At 40.6% G+C, this 19045-nt stretch overlaps 1 protein-coding gene across 5 annotated transcripts in view; it reads left to right on the top strand.

The window, feature by feature from the left end:
• Window positions 1-1528: 1528 nt before the first annotated feature.
• Window positions 1529-19045, top strand: part of Dscam3 (Down syndrome cell adhesion molecule 3) — a 36137-nt gene continuing 18620 nt past the window's right edge. For 2 of the 5 annotated variants that reach the window (XM_089465477.1, XM_089465482.1), the window contains exons 1-8: window positions 1529-1648; window positions 3110-3223; window positions 11309-11552; window positions 12236-12476; window positions 16426-16568; window positions 17811-17972; window positions 18352-18501; window positions 18569-18689. In XM_089465477.1, coding sequence (XP_089321603.1) covers window positions 11519-11552; window positions 12236-12476; window positions 16426-16568; window positions 17811-17972; window positions 18352-18501; window positions 18569-18689 — 851 coding nt within the window. In that variant the 5' untranslated portion in view covers window positions 1529-1648; window positions 3110-3223; window positions 11309-11518. Of the gene's footprint in view, window positions 1649-1675; window positions 1695-3109; window positions 3224-11308; window positions 11553-12235; window positions 12477-16425; window positions 16569-17810; window positions 17973-18351; window positions 18502-18568; window positions 18690-19045 lie in introns of those variants that run through there. The other 3 variants (XM_089465470.1, XM_089465459.1, XM_089465456.1) reach the window with 3 other exon arrangements.

The raw sequence follows: 19045 nt of genomic DNA, 5'->3' as shown, positions 1-19045 counted from the left end.
ATTTATTTACCTGCCCTGACTACCTGCCTTGTGAATATGATGCCTATTTAAGGCAGCAGGAATGGCCTTCACCTAAGTATTTGGTAAGTTTAGTGGCTATAGACCGCACGCACACGCACACGCAGTTAACATATACTTACTTACATAGTGTTCTCATGATGCGAACACACAAACTAAATGAAAATATCATCCCGCATTAAGTATGATATATGAAAATGATAATGCGCTTTGACAGCTTTAGGCTATGCGATGTTCTCTCTTTTCCATGAGCCGCACACACACACACACAGACACACACACAGGCACACAGACAGAGCGACTAACTCATACAGATGCGTCGAATTCAATACATTCATTGGTTCGTTTGGTTGTCGTAGGTCGGGCCTTCAACTTTTCAGCGCTGTCGCAGCGCTGCCAACGCGCTGCCCGCTGTCGGCGTCGAAAGAGCGAGCATGCGCAGTTGCCTTGTTGACAACAGGGAGCATACTTTGGGCATGAAGCAACACGTGCTTGCCTCTCCATGTGCTCGCCACGAAGATAAATAAATAGCGTAGAGCAAAGCCGTCCGCGAATAGTGAATGACATTTTACGCTAAAAGTTGCGTAGTAAGCGGCGCGACGAGTCGTGGAGCAGGGGTAAGCGCTATGCAGTCGTGTTTTATGTAGCATAACTTTTGGCGCCAATGCGACATTCGCGCGTGGCACATTCTTGTGATTTATAGTGGCAGCTGCCCACAGACAAGTGATGAAGTGCCGCTGTCCAGAATCCCCAATGGACAATGGCCATGGCTATGGCAATGGCGATACTGATGAATGCTTAAAAGCTGCATAAATTTAAAGAACTTCAACAAATTGACTTTATTTAAAGAAAAATTATTTATATGATTATTAATTTATGTACATAATCTACACTTTATAATATTATGCAAGTAAAAAGAAAAATAAAAATTATATATGATAAATAAATTCATCTTATAAATGAAAATAGTAAATCGTTTTATTCATTAATTCAGCGAAAAGCAAACATAAATAATATTAATAACAGTTTAAGTTTGTGTCAGCTTTATTATGCTCATTAATAATTTATAGCTTCATAATTCAATCAGCCAGGAATAACAGAGATGGCGTTAACTCTCTGGGTAACGCGCTCTCCTTCTCGCGCAGTCTCTCTTCGTTTTGTGTGGACTTCAGAATGTACCGTTTACCCTTTGGTCGCAAGGCAGGAGAGCGTAAGTAATGAAAGCGCAGCGAACAAGTAGCAACAATGCAAGCTACAGTTACTTAACTCAGAATAGATAGCAAAGAGAGAATTGAGTGTAATAGAAAGAGAACGCGTGCTGTCGCAGTTGGCAGCGCAGCCGGCGTCGTTCAATTATGGCGCGACGATGTGCTACACTTACAGCTTCGACCCGAAGGGCAATAGCCGATGGAGATAATCTCAACCGACAGACGCGGACGCCGACGCCGACGCTGACGTCGACGTCGCTGTCGACGCCGCAGCGCAGTCTGTCTGGCGATTGAGGATGCTACAGTTAGCGACGCTGGCAGCATTGGACACTGTAGCAGACGGATTCAAAGTTCAGTTCAGTCATTGCCGGCGTTTCGAACTGTTTGGACGTGTTAAGCGGACAAAATTGAAACTGTTGGATGTTAGTAGTAGTAGTAGCAAGGCTTTGGCCAAGTGTATAAGTATTAGTTAAGCACGAGCACACACAAACAAACACACACGCACGCACACACTCACATGGCTAATGGTCGGACTATGTGCGAGTGTGTGAGTTAGGCACTATTTGGGGATTTAATGGAAAAAGCATTAATGGATGCTGGCGTTGTCGACGCCTCGGGGCCGGAAAGGGCCCATCGGTGATAGTGGCCAGGCATAAGTGTGCATGTGTGCGCGTGTGAGTGCCTGAATTTGTACCGTTATGTGCGGCAGTGTATTGTGTGTGTAGCGCCGTATATGCGCCAGCCTAAAACTATGCAGCAGCATTTCGTTTACTGACATTTGAGACACACACATCCAATCTCTCTGTGCGCTGTGTGTGTGTGTGTGTGCGCATTTTGGTTTTATCGTGGATTTGACTGACTTTACGGGTTATTTGTCCCTGCGAATGTGTTCATAAAAAATGTAACAAAAGTGGATTTTGCTGGCCCCCAAACACCTTCTCTCGCTGTCTGTGTGTGTGTGTACGTGATAGTGTTGGTGAGTGTGTCGACCCATGGTCTGCCGGAAGTATGGATGCCACACTAGCACACACACCAGCACACACACACACCTACTCGCGCGCGCTCATATACAGGTATGCACAATGTAACCGTACATTAGTGTCACGTTCGGTGGATAAAGTAAATTGAATAAGAGGTGAAATAATTTGCGCGCTAAGCGCAGCAAACCAAATCGCCAAAGTGACGCTTAATGGAAAATGTGTGAAAAAGGTCGCCCAACAAGGCGACGAGTGACCAAATAAAAAGAAAATGCAAATGAAAACAACCCAAAATAAAGGCCGAAAAAAAGCGAAAATATATTCAAATTTTTCGAGCTGGGGCTGAAAGTAAGTCGCGCGTTAAGTGACTAAAGCACTTTGTTGAAATTTATCGAGTGTAAAACTGCGAGCGTCGGCCAAATTGAATCGAATGGCGGCGTGATCGCGCCCGTTGACGTGTCGTGAAGCATGTGCCATGCGATTATCAAAATGTGATAAAATTGCGGCAACAATGCCAAGAGGCTAAAAAGAGACAGACTAACTAAAAGCGCCAAAAAGCCAAAAAGGAAAAAGAATGCGAGCCCCGACGCTGTCTGGGCCTGGCCCAGTCACAGTCCATAAAAATTTCCGTCTATGCACTGCGTATAATTTATGGTCGCGGCTCATTCTTTTCTCTTTTTTTTTTTTTGGTTTTTTGTTGCTTTTTTTTGCTACCTTTTGGCAATTGTTGAATGCAGCCGCAATCTGTTTTTTGTTCCAGCAGTTATCGCTGCATGTGAAAGCTGCCAGCATATGTGGGACCTTTAGTGTGTGTGTGTGTGTATGTATATGTGTGTGCTAAGAGTGTGCTAAGCGCCGCATTCTGGGCGCACTGCCAAAAATAATAAAATCACAATTTTATGCCAGACAACTCAATGTAAGTGCGGCCCGGCCAGGATCCTAGGATCGTTCCGCTGTCCACACCGAGCAGGCCGTTGCTCGCTCGCTCGCTCGCCGCACTCTGTGGCCAAAGATAACGAGGTAATTGCATTGAATGATTTACAATTCTCATTTGGCAGCTCTTAAATTTTGTTTGTTTGTCCGTTTCGTTTATTTGTTGTCTCTCTCGAATTAGTTTCAACGAGTTGAGTTTGTCTTCACTTCGCTTTGCTTTTGCTTTTGCTTTGCTTTGCTTTGCTTTACTGTTGGCATAAATCACCAAATTTCAATACACATTTCTGGTTTCTATCTTCAGATATTTGACTTTGTGTGTATATGTGTGTGTGTGTGTGTGTGGTTTCTGCCAGGCAAACTGTTGAATTATGCATGGAGCAGAGATAAGCTGAAATGTTGCTTAAGTCTGGCACAAGATTCGGACAGGCAAATGTTGCGGTCGAGGATTTGGGGTTAGATTCATTATTAAAGTTTAATCTGCGAAAACATTTCTATATTTGAAATTGCTAGTAATTGAGCATTGCGCAATAGACTCGAGGCAACTGAAAGTAAATAGAATAATTAAAATAGTATGTACTGCAAATATATATACATATATATAATTTAAGTAAAATACACAAAACTCTATCAAATACATCAAATATACAAGATAAACTGATAGTTAAAAAAATAAGAGCAACACATTAATTATTTATATTTAAATACAAAGCTTTTGGATAGAAGACGAAAGGGATTTCCATTGCCGTTGTGCATTAAAGCAGAATTTGAATTACAATAAATAAATACATTTAACTATTGAAAGCAATTGAATGTGCGATTATATGATTAAATTTGCCTTTCATCTGTTTGCCTGTTAAATATGGCTTAAGCTTGAATTTACTCAGAGGCCAGTTACTTAGTTACTCAGTTATCAGTCACCCTCTTATCAGTTACTCACTTAACAGTTACTCAATTACCACTGAGTAAATAGACGAAATTTCTGCATTGACTTTGTAATTCAATCAAGAGTCAAATAACCAGTTTGAGATTATTCGTTTTTCTATTCCGAAACGATTTAAATAGGTTTTAAGGGTGTACTGATAGGCTAGGCATAGTAGAACATATCATATATATGTATATATACATGCTTTCAGTTGAGTATAAATGCTTACGGAGTGCTCAAATTTGAATCATCTTCATATTATATTACAACTCATCCAAATTCCTAATTAGCGAGAAATATCGCTCTTTTATTATATATTAAAAAAATTTAATTATACCCTCACACATTCCCATTCAAAATGGAGAAACAGTCTCTATCTGCTTAAACATCATTCGTACGCTCTGTAAATTCTGTTCTATCGTGAAAGTTATTCAATAAATAAATTGCTCGTAATTAAATCTATAATCTACTGCAGGCACTCTAAATGCATTTGGTTGCATGTGTGTATGTTTAATTAGTATTATTTACTATATATAAGAAAATGCTTAATAATTTAAGTATTAACTAACGCTTCAGGGTATCTGCTAGTCGGATATTCCCGTAAAAGCTAGAGAGCCCTTACTTGTTCAATTAGAGCGTAAGGCACTTTCATTTTATTAGATCTCCTCAAATAATTTTAATTAAATTCAATACTTGTAAACTGTCGACAACAAATTGAACCGTTTGGACTGTTTCATTACGGGCAATAATATGCTTGAGTTGCAATCAAAATAAGTGACCTGGCGGCTGCCTTTCATATGACTGTGAAATGTTTAGGAAGCTTTGTGGTCCTTGTACCAATTAAATTTATTTCGTGAGACACTCGGGCGATGTCAGTGACAGTCGGCCGCAGCAATACACTCAAGACGGCTTTATTCATACCGACCGCAGCAGCAACAGCAGCAGCAACAACAACAACAATAAGATGCAGAAGCAGCAACAAAACAAAGGCACTCCAAAGCGCCAAAGGCCCCTTGTAGAGACTAAGTACAAAAAAAAAAAAAAAGTGAGAAAAATGAGAGGCTGGTCGGTCGAGCGGCGGTTAGTCAATGTGACAATGTAGCCCCACGAATCGCTGGGTCCCCGTGGGGCTGGCAATGCAGAAACAACAATGGAATATTTCCATGGCTTAGAAAAAATATGCGCGACCAGAATGGCGGCTACCCGCCTAGCCCCGCCCCGCCACAATCTTCTTTACACAATCGTCGCGCTTGAATTGATGTAATATAAAAGGTGGCCAAACATTTGTTGGAACACGCGGAACGCTGCTGCCACAGCCAGATGGCTATAATGCTCGGCCGCTGCTAATGTGGCTGGAGATGGAAAATGTTATTAGGTGGCTCGTCGCCTCGGCACTTCCGCCAACCGTCAGACGACGGCCAACAGCCAACAAGCAGCAGCCAGCATTTAGGTTTGAGACCGATTCCTATTCCGATTCCGATTCCGACTCCAACTCCGACTCCGACTCCTGTCATTGTTCCAGTGGTCGCTTTTGTGCAAAATCGCTGCCATTTACGAGTACGTTGTCAACGCGCCCAGCGCTCGCAACGGATGCTCTTTGACTTTCGACTCGACCCATTGTGCGCCCTGCTCACCAAAGAGTTGCACTTCAGCCTGTGTGTGGCTGTGCAAATGGATCCATTGTTTTAAGCGTCGTGCATTAGAGGGGCGCATTATTGGAGTGGCTTCGGGGTGACTTGGGTGGCGGCTGGACGAATTGGAAATTGTCGGGACTCCGGCTTAAAGTTGCCGTTTAAATTCACATGCAGGAAGACGGCCACATAAATTGCCAGGCTGTCAACCAGCGCTAAACGCAAACACATCCGCTTCACCCCAAGCAGCGCCGCAAAATATGTAGCACATGCAGGTACAAGAAAATAACGGGATGGAACAGGAACATATCTTTTTGCTTAGAAATTGAAAGCCACAATGAAGATACTCTACATTTCTTAGAGAAATCTTAGGGTATTCACCCCAGCCTGTATTTAATTTGGTTACAAACAGAGGCTGAATATATTACAGAGTAAACTGAAAAGTATTTCAAGTATTTGTATTCTATAGTAATAGAATACAATAGAATTATATGTCGAGATTTCACATGAAAATACTGGCCCATTAACAATTTACTTTCTAGAGCTAAATTCAGCAAGTGAATTAAATTAATAAAATTATACCATCTTTCTCCATTTTCAATGAGTACAGGGTATCAAAAAATAAATAACAAAATAATATAAAGAATTTAAATAAATGCTATAAAAAATATACTTAAAAAAATTTTAAATAACCTAAACAAATTAAACTAAAAATAAATAAATAAAATTAAATAAATAAAACAAACAAAAATATTAAAATAAGTAAATACACAAAATAAAATAAAAGAAAATTGAACTCATTTCTAGAAATATATTTTGTTCCTATGATTTCTTATTTAAGCAGTAACATTAAACTTTTATATTGTACTTTTCTATTTTATAAAAGTTCATATGCAAATTATATATACGTTCAATTCATCAGGTTGTCGATACTATTGTATTTTAAAAATTTGCTGTACTCTTGAAGGCCATAGAATTCAATTCTTTAGTATTTCTACGCTTGATTCTAGTCAATAAATCATTTTTGAAATAAATAAATCATTACATTAAGTGTTCGTTCGATCAACACAGCTGAGCTCAACCATTCGGAGCTCCTCTCATTTCGCTTATGCCCAATGTAAGGGCATCGATATACATAAATACAAAAGCAACTCAGGTGACGAGCATTAAAACGATTCAACAGCTCGACTCAAAAGAAGTAAAATTATTGCTTGACGCCTCGCGTGGCGGCAACGGCGGATGCAAAAGCGTTTAGCGCCAGCCACGCCCACTTTTCCGGTATTCTCAATGGTGTGCCGTTGCAACGGCACTGCATTTGCGCTCGACTGCCGCTGAAGCACATGGAACACCCCGCTACGGGCATTTGTGCATGCGAGCTGCCGTTGTTCCAATGCGTCCATGCTGTTGCCGTTTGTAGCTGTTTGTTGTGGCAGGCTGCACTTAAAGCCATTCACGTTGCACAAACAAACACACTGGAGTGTGCGAGATGCGTGCAAAATGCAAAGCGAAGCGTTTCGCATTCAATGGCGATAGTCGGGTGGCACTGCCAAACGACTCCCTGCAGCAATTCATATCCGAGGCAAGGCTCACTCCTTAGTCCTCTCACTTTTTCGCTCTCCGTCTCTCTCGGCCGTTCTTTGTGTGTGCTTTGGCCATTTCTCGTGCAAGATTGATTGCCCTGCTAACAACGTGCCCATTATTGAAGCTTCTTGCTTTGGGGCGGGGCACGTACTTTAGCCGTAATTATATCATGCTCCACTGACGGTGCGACGTGGCGACGGTGCAGGTGTCTTAATGAAGACAACGATGCACGGCACAATGCATCGGTGAAGTGCTTTTAATTTGGAATAGCTTGCGGCTTTTTAACCACACAATAAGCTTTGTTGCACTTTGCCCATTGTCAGCTCTAGTTCCTTAATTGAACAGCCTCTGGAGTAATTGAAATGCATTTCTCTATCATCGATAATTGACACACTCAGGTATCCTAATTGGGAATAACTGAGCTGGAATAATAACAAATTGCATTCCAATTTCATGCAATGAGCTGAGCTAAGCTGTCGAACCCTTCAGCTGTCGTCCATTGACAATTTAATTCAAATTCCAGCAGCGCATGGATGTCATGAAGAGATATGAAAAGGGAGTTGCAATTCAAAGGGGTATAAATTTTAATATCAACAAGTAAGAAAGCTCTAGTCGAGACTGCTCGACTACGAGATCCCCTGAACCCTTGGAGTGCTAGCTATTTCAATAATTTTTCGCGTCTTTCAGCTTACACAAGAAACACACACACATACACAAACACATACATACACAAGCACCCACGCATAAACACGCACGGGCTGCAGTGTGCGCTTACTATGAGAACTTAATTGTTTAATAACTTCTTTTGTGGACGTACGATCTTCATCTTTCAGATTATGATTATAACATGAATATGCATGTAATTGCCAAAGCACAAGTCTCTAGTATTTGAAATACGCGTTTTACAAAAGTGAGGGTGAGGGGGTGAATTTAGAGGTGGGGGGTAAATTTTAACAAAAACCGAAATTGTATAAATTGCATATAAGCATATATAAAAAATTTGGAGACTCTAGCAATAAAGGTGTAGAAGATATAATTTTATAACTGGTTTTCGATAAGGTTTTTTATCGATAAAAAAGATCGGGATGAGTTATCGAATTTTAATGATAAACTCGATATCCGCGCTGTAATTACGAACATTTTACAAAAAATTTGAAGTCTCTAGCTCTTATATCTTCGGAAATCGACGCGTTCAAACATACGGACAGACGGACAGACGGACAGACAGACAGACGGACAGGGCCAAATCAACTCAGCTCGTCACCCTGATCAAGAATATATATACTTTGTGGGGTCTTCCACGCCTCCTTCTGCCTGTTACATACATTTCAACAAAACCATTATACCCTGATTTCCCATTTTCAATGGGTTCAGGGTATAAAAATACATAAATCATATATGCAGAAATATAAATATATTAGCGTTGTTCTTCGACTGTCTATAGAGTATCTAATAGTCTAAGCCTTTACATACCTTATTCATACAAATACATCTGAAATTGTTAATTAAATTCATGTTACTGGCAGTGTAACACATGTCGAAGCATTTGAAGTGCTGCGAGCAATGTCCTTTATTGCGTGTAACGGCTGTGGTTACGCAATCATTCAGCATTGTTCGCTTGAGGCCTTCTGCAGCAGCACCGCAGGATCATGAGCTGTTGGCCTCCTGCTGACACAAAGCAAGCAGCAGAAGCAGCAGCAGCAGCAGATTATCACAACAAACTGCCAACAGATAAACAGTTGTTATAGCCCGGCTCACACATGACAAAGACAAGCGTTAAATACACACCCACACAGCTACACGCTCACACGGGATGGAGTAGGGACATTAAGACAACCGCATGGTAAGCCAGTGCGACATATTTAAAGCGCCTGAGCACATTTAGCGTCAAATTTGCTGACAGTCAGCAGTTATGACACACAAAGCATAAGGAAAAGTAAACGCTTGTGAGCGCAAAGGATACGCCATGCATCCTGAAGGCTAAAGGGGGTGACAGTCAGCTCACCCTCGTCCTCATCCTCGTCCTCGTCCTCGTCCTCCCTTCCCTTGTCGGGGAAGCCAACGCAAACAGCCAGACAGTCGGGCGGGGCAAAGAGCGGCACACAGAAGTGTAGAAAATAAAAACTCATTAAAAATGAAAGGCAAGCGAATTCACACCCACACACATACACACACAATTGCTCATGGGTTGTGTCAGTGTGAAGTTAGGTCTGCACACTCACTTTTTTGTGTGACAGCAACACCGAGCAAGTGCTAAGCAAAGAAGCAAAACGCTCGCAGCAAATTCTCCAACAAAAGACGCAGCAAAAAAATAAACAAATCATTTTAAATTCTCAATTAAATGCAAACAGCAGAGGCTGAGCGCGTCAGACGCTCGCTCACATGGAGTACATACAGGCCATGATTCGCATCCGGTGCTGGGCCACGCTGAAAAGGTGTCAAGTTGCAAACATGAAAGGACTTTCGAGTGTGACCCTTGCTGATGCATCCTTCGTCGCCGTCTCCTTGCCATTGACGTGCTGTCGATTCGCCGTAATGGGTGTCATGATGATGTTTGCTTAGTCGAAAAGTGCCTAAGAAGTGGGCGTGGCAATCGTACTGTATATTAAGAATGCTGTGAGTTTCCCTTTGGCAGGGCCGTCCAACTGTTTTCCTTTTATTTTTTATACTCTGAATAGACAAACATTCAGTGTTTAGGTCTTGAACGTAGTCATGCAAAACTCCTCGACCCCAAAAACATGTATGAATCCTCAGCTTTGTTGTCAGGCTGCTCGCATGTGTGTGTGGGCGTATGGGCGTATGGGCGTGTCCGTTGCGAATCACATTTAATGATGGCAGAAGTCATTCATTTCGTATGCTCGCTCATAAATACTCGTTAAATGTATTTACTAAGTACGCAGCAAAGCTGTGTAGAGCAATGCAAACTGAGTTGTTGCCGTTGTTATTATAGATGTTGCTTGTCTGACTGATCTGCGAACCCAGCGCTGCCATAGCCAGCATGTGGACTTCATTCCACACATCTGTGCGGTTTCAGTGAGCCAGTGAGCCAGCCATCCCGCTGCGTCAGCTTGGCCATGTTTCTCTCTCTCTCTCTCTCTCTCTCTCTCTGCGGCGCATAGGAATTACTGTTTGTTGTTTACGCAGTTGTTATGGCTCTGGCCCCGAGTTGAACTTGACTAGAGCGATATGAATGCATTAAATATATACACATAAACTAAGCTAGCAAAAGCAATTAAAGTTCACTTTAATAACAATTTAGTGCAGAATTTTCATTTGCTTTATTGTGTCTAGGTTTTTTAATTAAACAAATTAAATTGTATGAGCTAGAAAAACTATGTATTATACTGTAAACACTGTACGATATTCTTATACTTTTTATATATAATTGATAAAAGTTTGAAAAAGTTTGTAAATTGGTTAATTAATATATTCATGAGGCTTTTTAGTACAGACAAAGTTTCAAGTCGTTCAGCTATAAACAAAACTAATTTAATTGAGTGGCTTATGGCAAGATGTCAGATCTCACTTGGTAAAAAATTGTTGCACAATTAATTCTCTATCTCTCTCCCTGATTTTGCAAAAACTTTGATGTTCGAAAAAAATATTTCCGTTTATTTTTTAAGCCCTTACCGTTTTCTGATCTGCTGCCTTGAGTATATGTAAAGTTATTATGCTTATATACAAAATTGGAATACAATCTATATAAATATTATACGATTTCATTAAAATTATAGAATTTTTGGTTTAGGTATTTAAACTTGTATATAATTCTTATTTTCATTGATCTACATCTTTAATTAAACCAACTTTTAATAAAACTAAAAACAAAACAAAAATATTATTGAAATTGCAATCTTTTAAATTATGGAAGTTAATTTAATTTAATATTTCAAAACTCTATCCTAAGTTATCCTCTACTATGAATATTCTTGAAAATTTAATTATTTTATTACAAAGGGAAAAATAACTACAATTAGTAAAATATAATTAGTTAAATTTGTACAAAATAAGCTTGTAACATAATATTCTTTTCTGCAGGTGGAAGGCGACGACAGCGAGGGGAACGCAAAGCAAAGAGGATTTAATACAAGCAAAGGGAACTGTGCTTAGAACAGGCAAATATAACAAGCAGTTGCAACGCAGAGACGCTGCAACAAAAGTCAACTAAAATTAATTGAATAATATCTGCGAAGGCAGGCGAAACGCATGCACACGGCCAAATAAAGGATACACACGCAACTGAGCAAAATGAGTTTATTGGGGCTTCTAAACAGAGAGAAAGGTGGGTAACTAATTGCAGTCGTCTGTTGATATTGCCAAAGTTGTTGTTCTTGTTTATTGTTTTTTCCTGTTTCTGCTGTTGTAACAAGTAGTTGTTGTTGCTGTTGCTGCCGTTGTTGGCAACAACTTAAACTGCATTTGTGTAACAGTCAGAAAAGCGAGTTCTCAACAGGGTAAACAAACTGCATACGCACACGAGCAGCCATAAATATATCAAAAAGTGAAATGGCACACATACACCCAAACACACACACACACCCATACACCCACACACACACACACACATCAGACTCACAAGTGCTTGGAGTATAAAGTGTTTCGTCTGCGTTGGCGTTGGGCCTGTTTGGCCCGGCTGCCTGGCTGGAGCTCGCTGACTGCCTGGCTCAAGTGCTGCCTAAATGAGAGCCGTGCACTGAAACCGAATCCAAATTAGCCGCATTTTATAAGTTGCACTTGAAACAGACTCGCACAAGTAGTGGAGGGCAACCAACGGCAGCCAGCAGGAGGCTGGCAGCTGGCTGCAGTCAGCAACTACTTTTGCATCCGACTGGCTTTAAGTTTAAAACAACAATCCACGCACACACACACACACACACACACACACACACACACACAGAACGACATTTGCATAATTACATAAAGATGATAATTATCCTGTTTTACCTTTCTGTTTGCCTTTGACAGCGATTATTGCCGAGTATGCCCTGGTGCTGCTTGTGGCGGCTGCAACTTGCCAACTGGCGGTGCCATCCCAAGCCACAAGCGGCTTACGTGTGCCCACGTTCCTGCTGGAGCCCTCGCCTCGCCTGCTGTTTGGCAACGATACGGGCGCACAGGTTAGCTGTACGGCGCATGGGAACCCACCGCCCGTCGTATCCTGGGTAATGCGCGACGGCACGCTGGCAACTCAGGTGCCCGGACTGAGGTGAGTTTTGCGGTTTCGACAACTATGCGTATGAGTAATATTAAGTATATACGCCACGCTGCTCTGCGCAGCGCGTTTGCGGTTGCAACAGTCACATTGTTGCGGCTTCCGCCTGCGGGTATATAGAAGGTGATTTCGGGCTTATATTCAATTAACATGCTGGTGAATCTGAGAAGCCTTTAAGCTCTGCAGCTTATCAGCTGCAGCTCGGCGAGGGCTAGTCAATATGCAGCTGTCACAGGCGCAGAGAATAGATCCACAAAGAGGAGCATTTCTATACCAGCGTAAACAATAAGTGCACTTTTCATACGCCCCGCAACAAAAGTCAAAAGAAATTATACACAAAAGTAATGCGTTGCAAGCAACGGCCTAACCACAGACACATGCAACAACAACAACAATTACTGCATTTGTGTGCAGCAGACTCGCATTGCTTTAAATGCGCTCATATGTTAATGTCATGTAGCCAGGCAGGACGCGCTGCATCCAGTTTGCTGCACTAAACCCGCCCCCTGCGTCCTGTCAGCGCTTTGTTAACTTTTAAAATATTAAAATGTTGTCAGGCTCTAGTTGTTGCTGTTCTTCTTCTACTTGTTATTGTTTTTGCTGACTCTGTGTGTGCACTATGAAAACTTAAATGTTAAATTAAAATGTGACTTTGCATTCGGATAAATAAATGCAGACAATTTTGTGTTTATCTGCTGGCAGCTAGAGATGCAACGTGTAGCCAACGCAGGCAGACACGAAGGGAAAACATTCAAGAATATTCTTTAGAGTGTACGATCTGAGAAAAATGAATATGGTGTGTATAAGTAATCTAATATGCAATGCACAAGCTCGACCTTTTTCAATGATAATAATATGCTTTTAATTTAATATAATTTCAAGCATTTAACGTAAGTAGTAATATCTTATGCTTGTGAACTTAAGTGGGCCAGACGTTATGAATAACATTATATATATTTTAGCTTGCATTGTTTATTACATCACATGTCAGAAACTCACTTCAATATGGTTAACATATTAGATAAAATTTCATTTTGCAAATTAATATTTGAATAGGGTCGTACAAATTTAAGAAATATGAATATTAGCAGAATAAAAAACAAACCAACTAAAAGAACAATAGAAGACAGTACTGTTGCACAAAAGAAAAGTTAAACTGTATAATAACAATTCATTCGTATAATAACAATTGATTTGTATAATAACAATTCGTTGTTTCTCTAATGTTTTAGGAAATATTTTATCATCAGAGGTAATGCAGGATTTTAATGTCGAAATGATTTTTAAGTGCAGGATTTTGCTTTTTGTATAATTAATTATTATTTATATGTGATTATTATATATTATTCTACATACCAGGTATATGTTCGTTCACATATAAAATATATACATATTACAAATACTTACTTATATATATATTTCTGTGAAGTTGTCAGAAATCAGATTAGGAATCAAAAATATAATAAAATGTCAACGCTTGCCGCACAGCATAATAGAGTTCGGTCAAAGAGCACTAAAAGAAATTGTATGTTTTGCAAAACGAAAAGTCATCAAAAGTACGTGATAATGCCGACGAAATACTTACACCCACACTCACACATATATGTATGTACAAACATATATATTATTCGTATATGTGTGTATATAATTTCGGGCAATCCACGTAGTATTCCTCGTGAATTGCCATGTATCTAATGGCTATGTGCTTGCCCTTTTCTCTACAGTCCAGCTCCCACACTGGAGCATGGAAATGAAACAAATTTTATATTAAGCTGCTAAAGAGCATAGTTGAATTCAAGTGACGCATTCGCTAGCTGGGGTGTTGCGGATGTGTACTTATCTAGCCATGCCGCAAAGAGTAAAGGTTTTATTTACATATTTATTATTTTTTTTTACTTCTTTTTTGTATCTTTTTTTTTTTATTTTTTATTTAGCTCTTTGCAAACGCAATAGACGCTAACAAATTGCCAGCACTTAAACATTTTTTGAAAACAGCGCTTGATGAACTTTTTGGATGTTTTTTGCTGTGGCAGTTGTTGTTGTTTTAGTTTCTGCTATCCACCCGCAGCTCGTTTGCATGGCTCGCTCGTTAGAGTTGCCTTCAACTGAAATGATTAGCGTCTATTGAATAGGAATCCTGTGCTTTGTGCTGTGCATGGAATGTTATGGATCACTGTTTGGTCTTTGCTTGTAGTGAACACAGCATAATTTATTTCATTGCACTTTGTTTGCGATTTCTATTGAAGCCAATTAAATACATGAAATAGACTATTGTAGATGATTAAGCTAAGCTGACTTTTGAACGAGATTAGATTTAGAATTAAAACGTATTAAATTGAGATATAAATACAGATACAGATACAGATACAGATACAGATACAGATACAGATACAGATACAGATACAGATACAGATACAGATACAGATACAGATACAGATACAGATACAGATACAGATACAGATACAGATACAGATACAGATACAGATACAGATACAGATACAGATACAGATACAGATACAGATACAGATACAGATACAGATACAGATACAGATACAGATACAGATACAGATACAGATACGATACAGATACAGATACAGATACAGATACAGATACAGATACAGATACAGATACAGATACAGATACAGATACAGATACAGATACAGATACAGATACAGATACAGATACAGATACAGATACAGATACAGATACAGATACAGATACAGATACAGATACAGATACAGATACAGATACAGATACAGATACAGATACAGATACAGATACAGATACAGATACAGATACAGATACAGATACAGATACAGATACAGATACAGATACAGATACAGATACAGATACAGATACAGATACAGATACAGATACAGATACAGATACAGATACAGATACAGATACAGATACAGATACAGATACAGATACAGATACAGATACAGATACAGATACAGATACAGATACAGATACAGATACAGATACAGATACAGATACAGATACAGATACAGATACAGATACAGATACAGATACAGATACAGATACAGATAGAGATACAGATAGAGATACAGATAGAGATACAGATAGAGATAGAGATACAGATAGAGATACAGATAGAGATACAGATAGAGATACAGATAGAGATACAGATAGAGATACAGATACAGATACAGATACAGATACAGATACAGATACAGATACAGATACAGATACAGATACAGATACAGATACAGATACAGATACAGATACAGATACAGATACAGATACAGATACAGATACAGATACAGATACAGATACAGATACAGATACAGATACAGATACAGATACAGATACAGATACAGATACAGATACAGATACAGATACAGATACAGATACAGATACAGATACAGATACAGATACAAATATAGATATAAATACAGATACTCCTACAAATATAGCAGTGTGTGTGTGCTCTGGTCATTCTTCGATTAATGTGGTACTCTTATAGAGGTAATCCCAATTTTAGATGGCATATCTTATGTAAATACTCCACGCCTTCCTTATGGACTTCCGGCTGTTGCTCTTAAGCCCTATTGTTAGTAGCTGTCGTACAAATGCATTTGCCATTGCCAGCTGCTTGGCTTGCTCACGTCTATTCGCCGCAGTATCCTTAGGTTTATTGCATTTTTATGCAAATCTTCGAGTATAGTTGCAATATAAAATGCTCGCCGGCAAAGTGGCTGCCATTTTGGGTGCTTTGTGCAACAAATTTTTGTGTAACGCGCTCTCAATGTGTATAAATAAATAACGACGAAAGCCCAAGACTTAACGTACTAAAATATTGCATTCTGCTTATATATATCCTCTCTCTCTCTCTCTCTCTCTCTCTCTCTATCTCTCTCTTTTTGTGTGTCTATGTATATTTGGTTTCCTTACATTACTTTTCGTCTTTTTCTGCTTTTAGAAAAATATCTGGCAACGGCACATTGCACTTCCCACCGTTTTTGGCGCAATATTATCGCACGGATGTGCACGAGGCCACCTACCGATGCCGCGCCAGCAACGAGGCCGGCACCATATTGAGTCGCAATGTGCAGGTGCAAGCAGGTAAGCGGAAAGTAGACTAAAGTAGCTGACGTTGCCGCCATAAAGGTAGAAGTGTGTAGCATGCCAGGCACCATTAGCATGCACTGCAGCCCGCAAATACAAATACCAACAAACAGATCCCCTCCCATCCCCTTCCCATGGCCATGGGTGTAGTGCACATTCATAAGCAGCTCACGTACAGAGCAGTAGCTGCTGTAGCTTTATCCAGGCATTTGCTGGATTCTTTTTGTTGCCCTGGGAGTGTGGAGCTCGTAGTGTGTGTAGTTATCATGATTTGGCTGCTGCACCTCACTTCTGCCTGTCAGAGTTGTCAACTGCGCGTTAGTTTTTGATTTCTGCACACATCACTTTAATAACCTGCGTATTTCCTATCGCATTCTGCTGCCGCATGCCTCAAGGCGTTTGACACTAAATTAATGTTGATGCGCTGTCAAGATTGCGGAGAGTATGTTCTACACACACACAGTCACACAGTCACAGTTACATTAAGATAGCTGTATAATTTATTATGTTGTCATTAACTTGATTTTTTATTAAAGTTTAAAGCTTTTAGACATTTCCCATTCATCCGTCTATTCGTGCAAATATTCATTTCGAAATTAAATCTCATATATTGATTCGACAGCACTCGGATATGGTGAATGCTGATTTTATTTAAATATCGTCAGTCATATAGCCAACAGCCGCAGGGCGATTGCCCCACATCAACCTGGCGACCCGATGTGAGCTGCGAAACAGGCGATGCATGATAGTCGTTTAAAATCTCATTCAATATTTGCGCTGCGAATTTTCCCATATATATCATTTTTGATATTTTTTCCGAGTCATATACTGTGCTGGGCATTTTTGGTTTTCCCTTTTGCAGTCGCTTTTGTTTCTTTCTTTCTTTATGATCTTTTCACTTCCGTTTCGCATGTAATTTCAAGCAATTTCATTCATTTAAACTGCTGCCATTTTTGCATGGCATTTTACTGCTCTCATTGTGTCCTGCCTGTTGGTATCCGTGCTCCCGGTTTTTCTTCTCCTATTTTTTGTTGTTGTTGCACTGGGTATACTGGGGTTTCCCTTGCCCCATTGGCCTGCCCCAAAGCGTTTTATGTTCACAGTCGAAGAGTACTTTCGCCCAATAGGCACGCAACGATTGTTGATTTTCGGCAATTTCTCAGCTTCTCATCTGTTTCTGTATCTCTCTGTCCCTTCGTTTTGGTTTTTTTTTTCATATTTTTTACTCCGTTTTTGTAGTGGTTCGCCGACTCTTCCACGTGCACGTGGAAAACACTGAAGTCTATTTGGGAAATTCGGCGTTGATTAAGTGTGCTATACCGGAATATGTGCGGCCTTATGTGCGCGTGGCCAGTTGGCATCGAGGCGAGGAGATACTGCTGCCGGAACTGTCGGATGTTGGTGAGTGTTGCCACATTTTTACAGAGACACATACACACCCACACACCCACACCCACACTCAGACAGATATGGCTGTGTGGGCGCTTGTACGGGTGTTTATCTGCTGCTGAAATTTATGTACACAGGCTAGCATTGTGCTCTGCCTGTTTGCTCTGGCGATACAGCATGCCCTGAGGGATGTGCAGTTGTTGCTGCTGCTATGTATTGCTGTTAGCGTTGACATTTATTGATAAATGTTACGTATACGCAGCGAGCAACTTGATTTCGCTATGCAGTTTTGCTTTGGTTCGTTTTGTTGTTGGTCTTTTTGGTTCTTTATTGCTGCTATTGTTTTATGCAATTTTTGAATTACGACTCCCTGATATTGGCTTCTCTGCAGCGGGTCGCTACGTGGTGCTGGCCGCCTCCGGAGATCTGTATGTGCGGTCAGTGCGCTCAGAGGACGGCCTGGTGAAGCTCAGCTGCCTGGTTACCAACACATTGAATGGCGACCGGCAGCGCAGCGAGCCGGTCATGCTTCAGGTGAAAGGTAAGGCGAATGGCAATCGGATTGAGGCAACTATGCGCCAACTAAAACGTTCGACCCTCGCTTACAGAGCTCAGCAAGAATTTGGCGCCGAGCACCAGCCAAAAACCAGTTATGGAAATCCAGGTGGAACGTGGCAACGATGTGCATCTGCCGTGCAACATACAGGGCAACCCTTTCCCCATCTTCACGTGAGTATTGTCCCAATAAACTCTTTCAGATTCCTGAGGCCAGCTGCCAGCTTCTATGGCTACCAATAAAAATACCAAAACAACTCGGATGGCAGTCGCAGTGGCAGTGGCAGTGGGTCACATTAATATACAGCACTTAAGAGCATTCGGCTTTTTGCTTAGAGCACAGACTTTATTGCATACTAGAGGCAGCATCAGCCTCAGCCTCAGCTAATTGAAGGTCTTCCTGGCCTAATGTAGAAAGCTTTTTGATAGCCCAGCATTAGCCGTGTGTTGGCTTAGCTGACAAAAACAAACTAATAAAGCGACTGGCTTGCTGCCAAGGGACTTGGCTAATACTTAATCAACTTGTTTAT

Source organism: Drosophila arizonae, chromosome 2 (genome assembly GCF_054131065.1).
Source record: "Drosophila arizonae isolate 15081-1271.41 chromosome 2, UAZ_ARI_1.0, whole genome shotgun sequence".
NCBI classification, from domain to species: Eukaryota; Metazoa; Arthropoda; class Insecta; order Diptera; family Drosophilidae; genus Drosophila; species Drosophila arizonae.
Note: the sequence above shows the minus strand (reverse complement) of the source record. Positions and strands in the feature narration are given on the sequence as shown.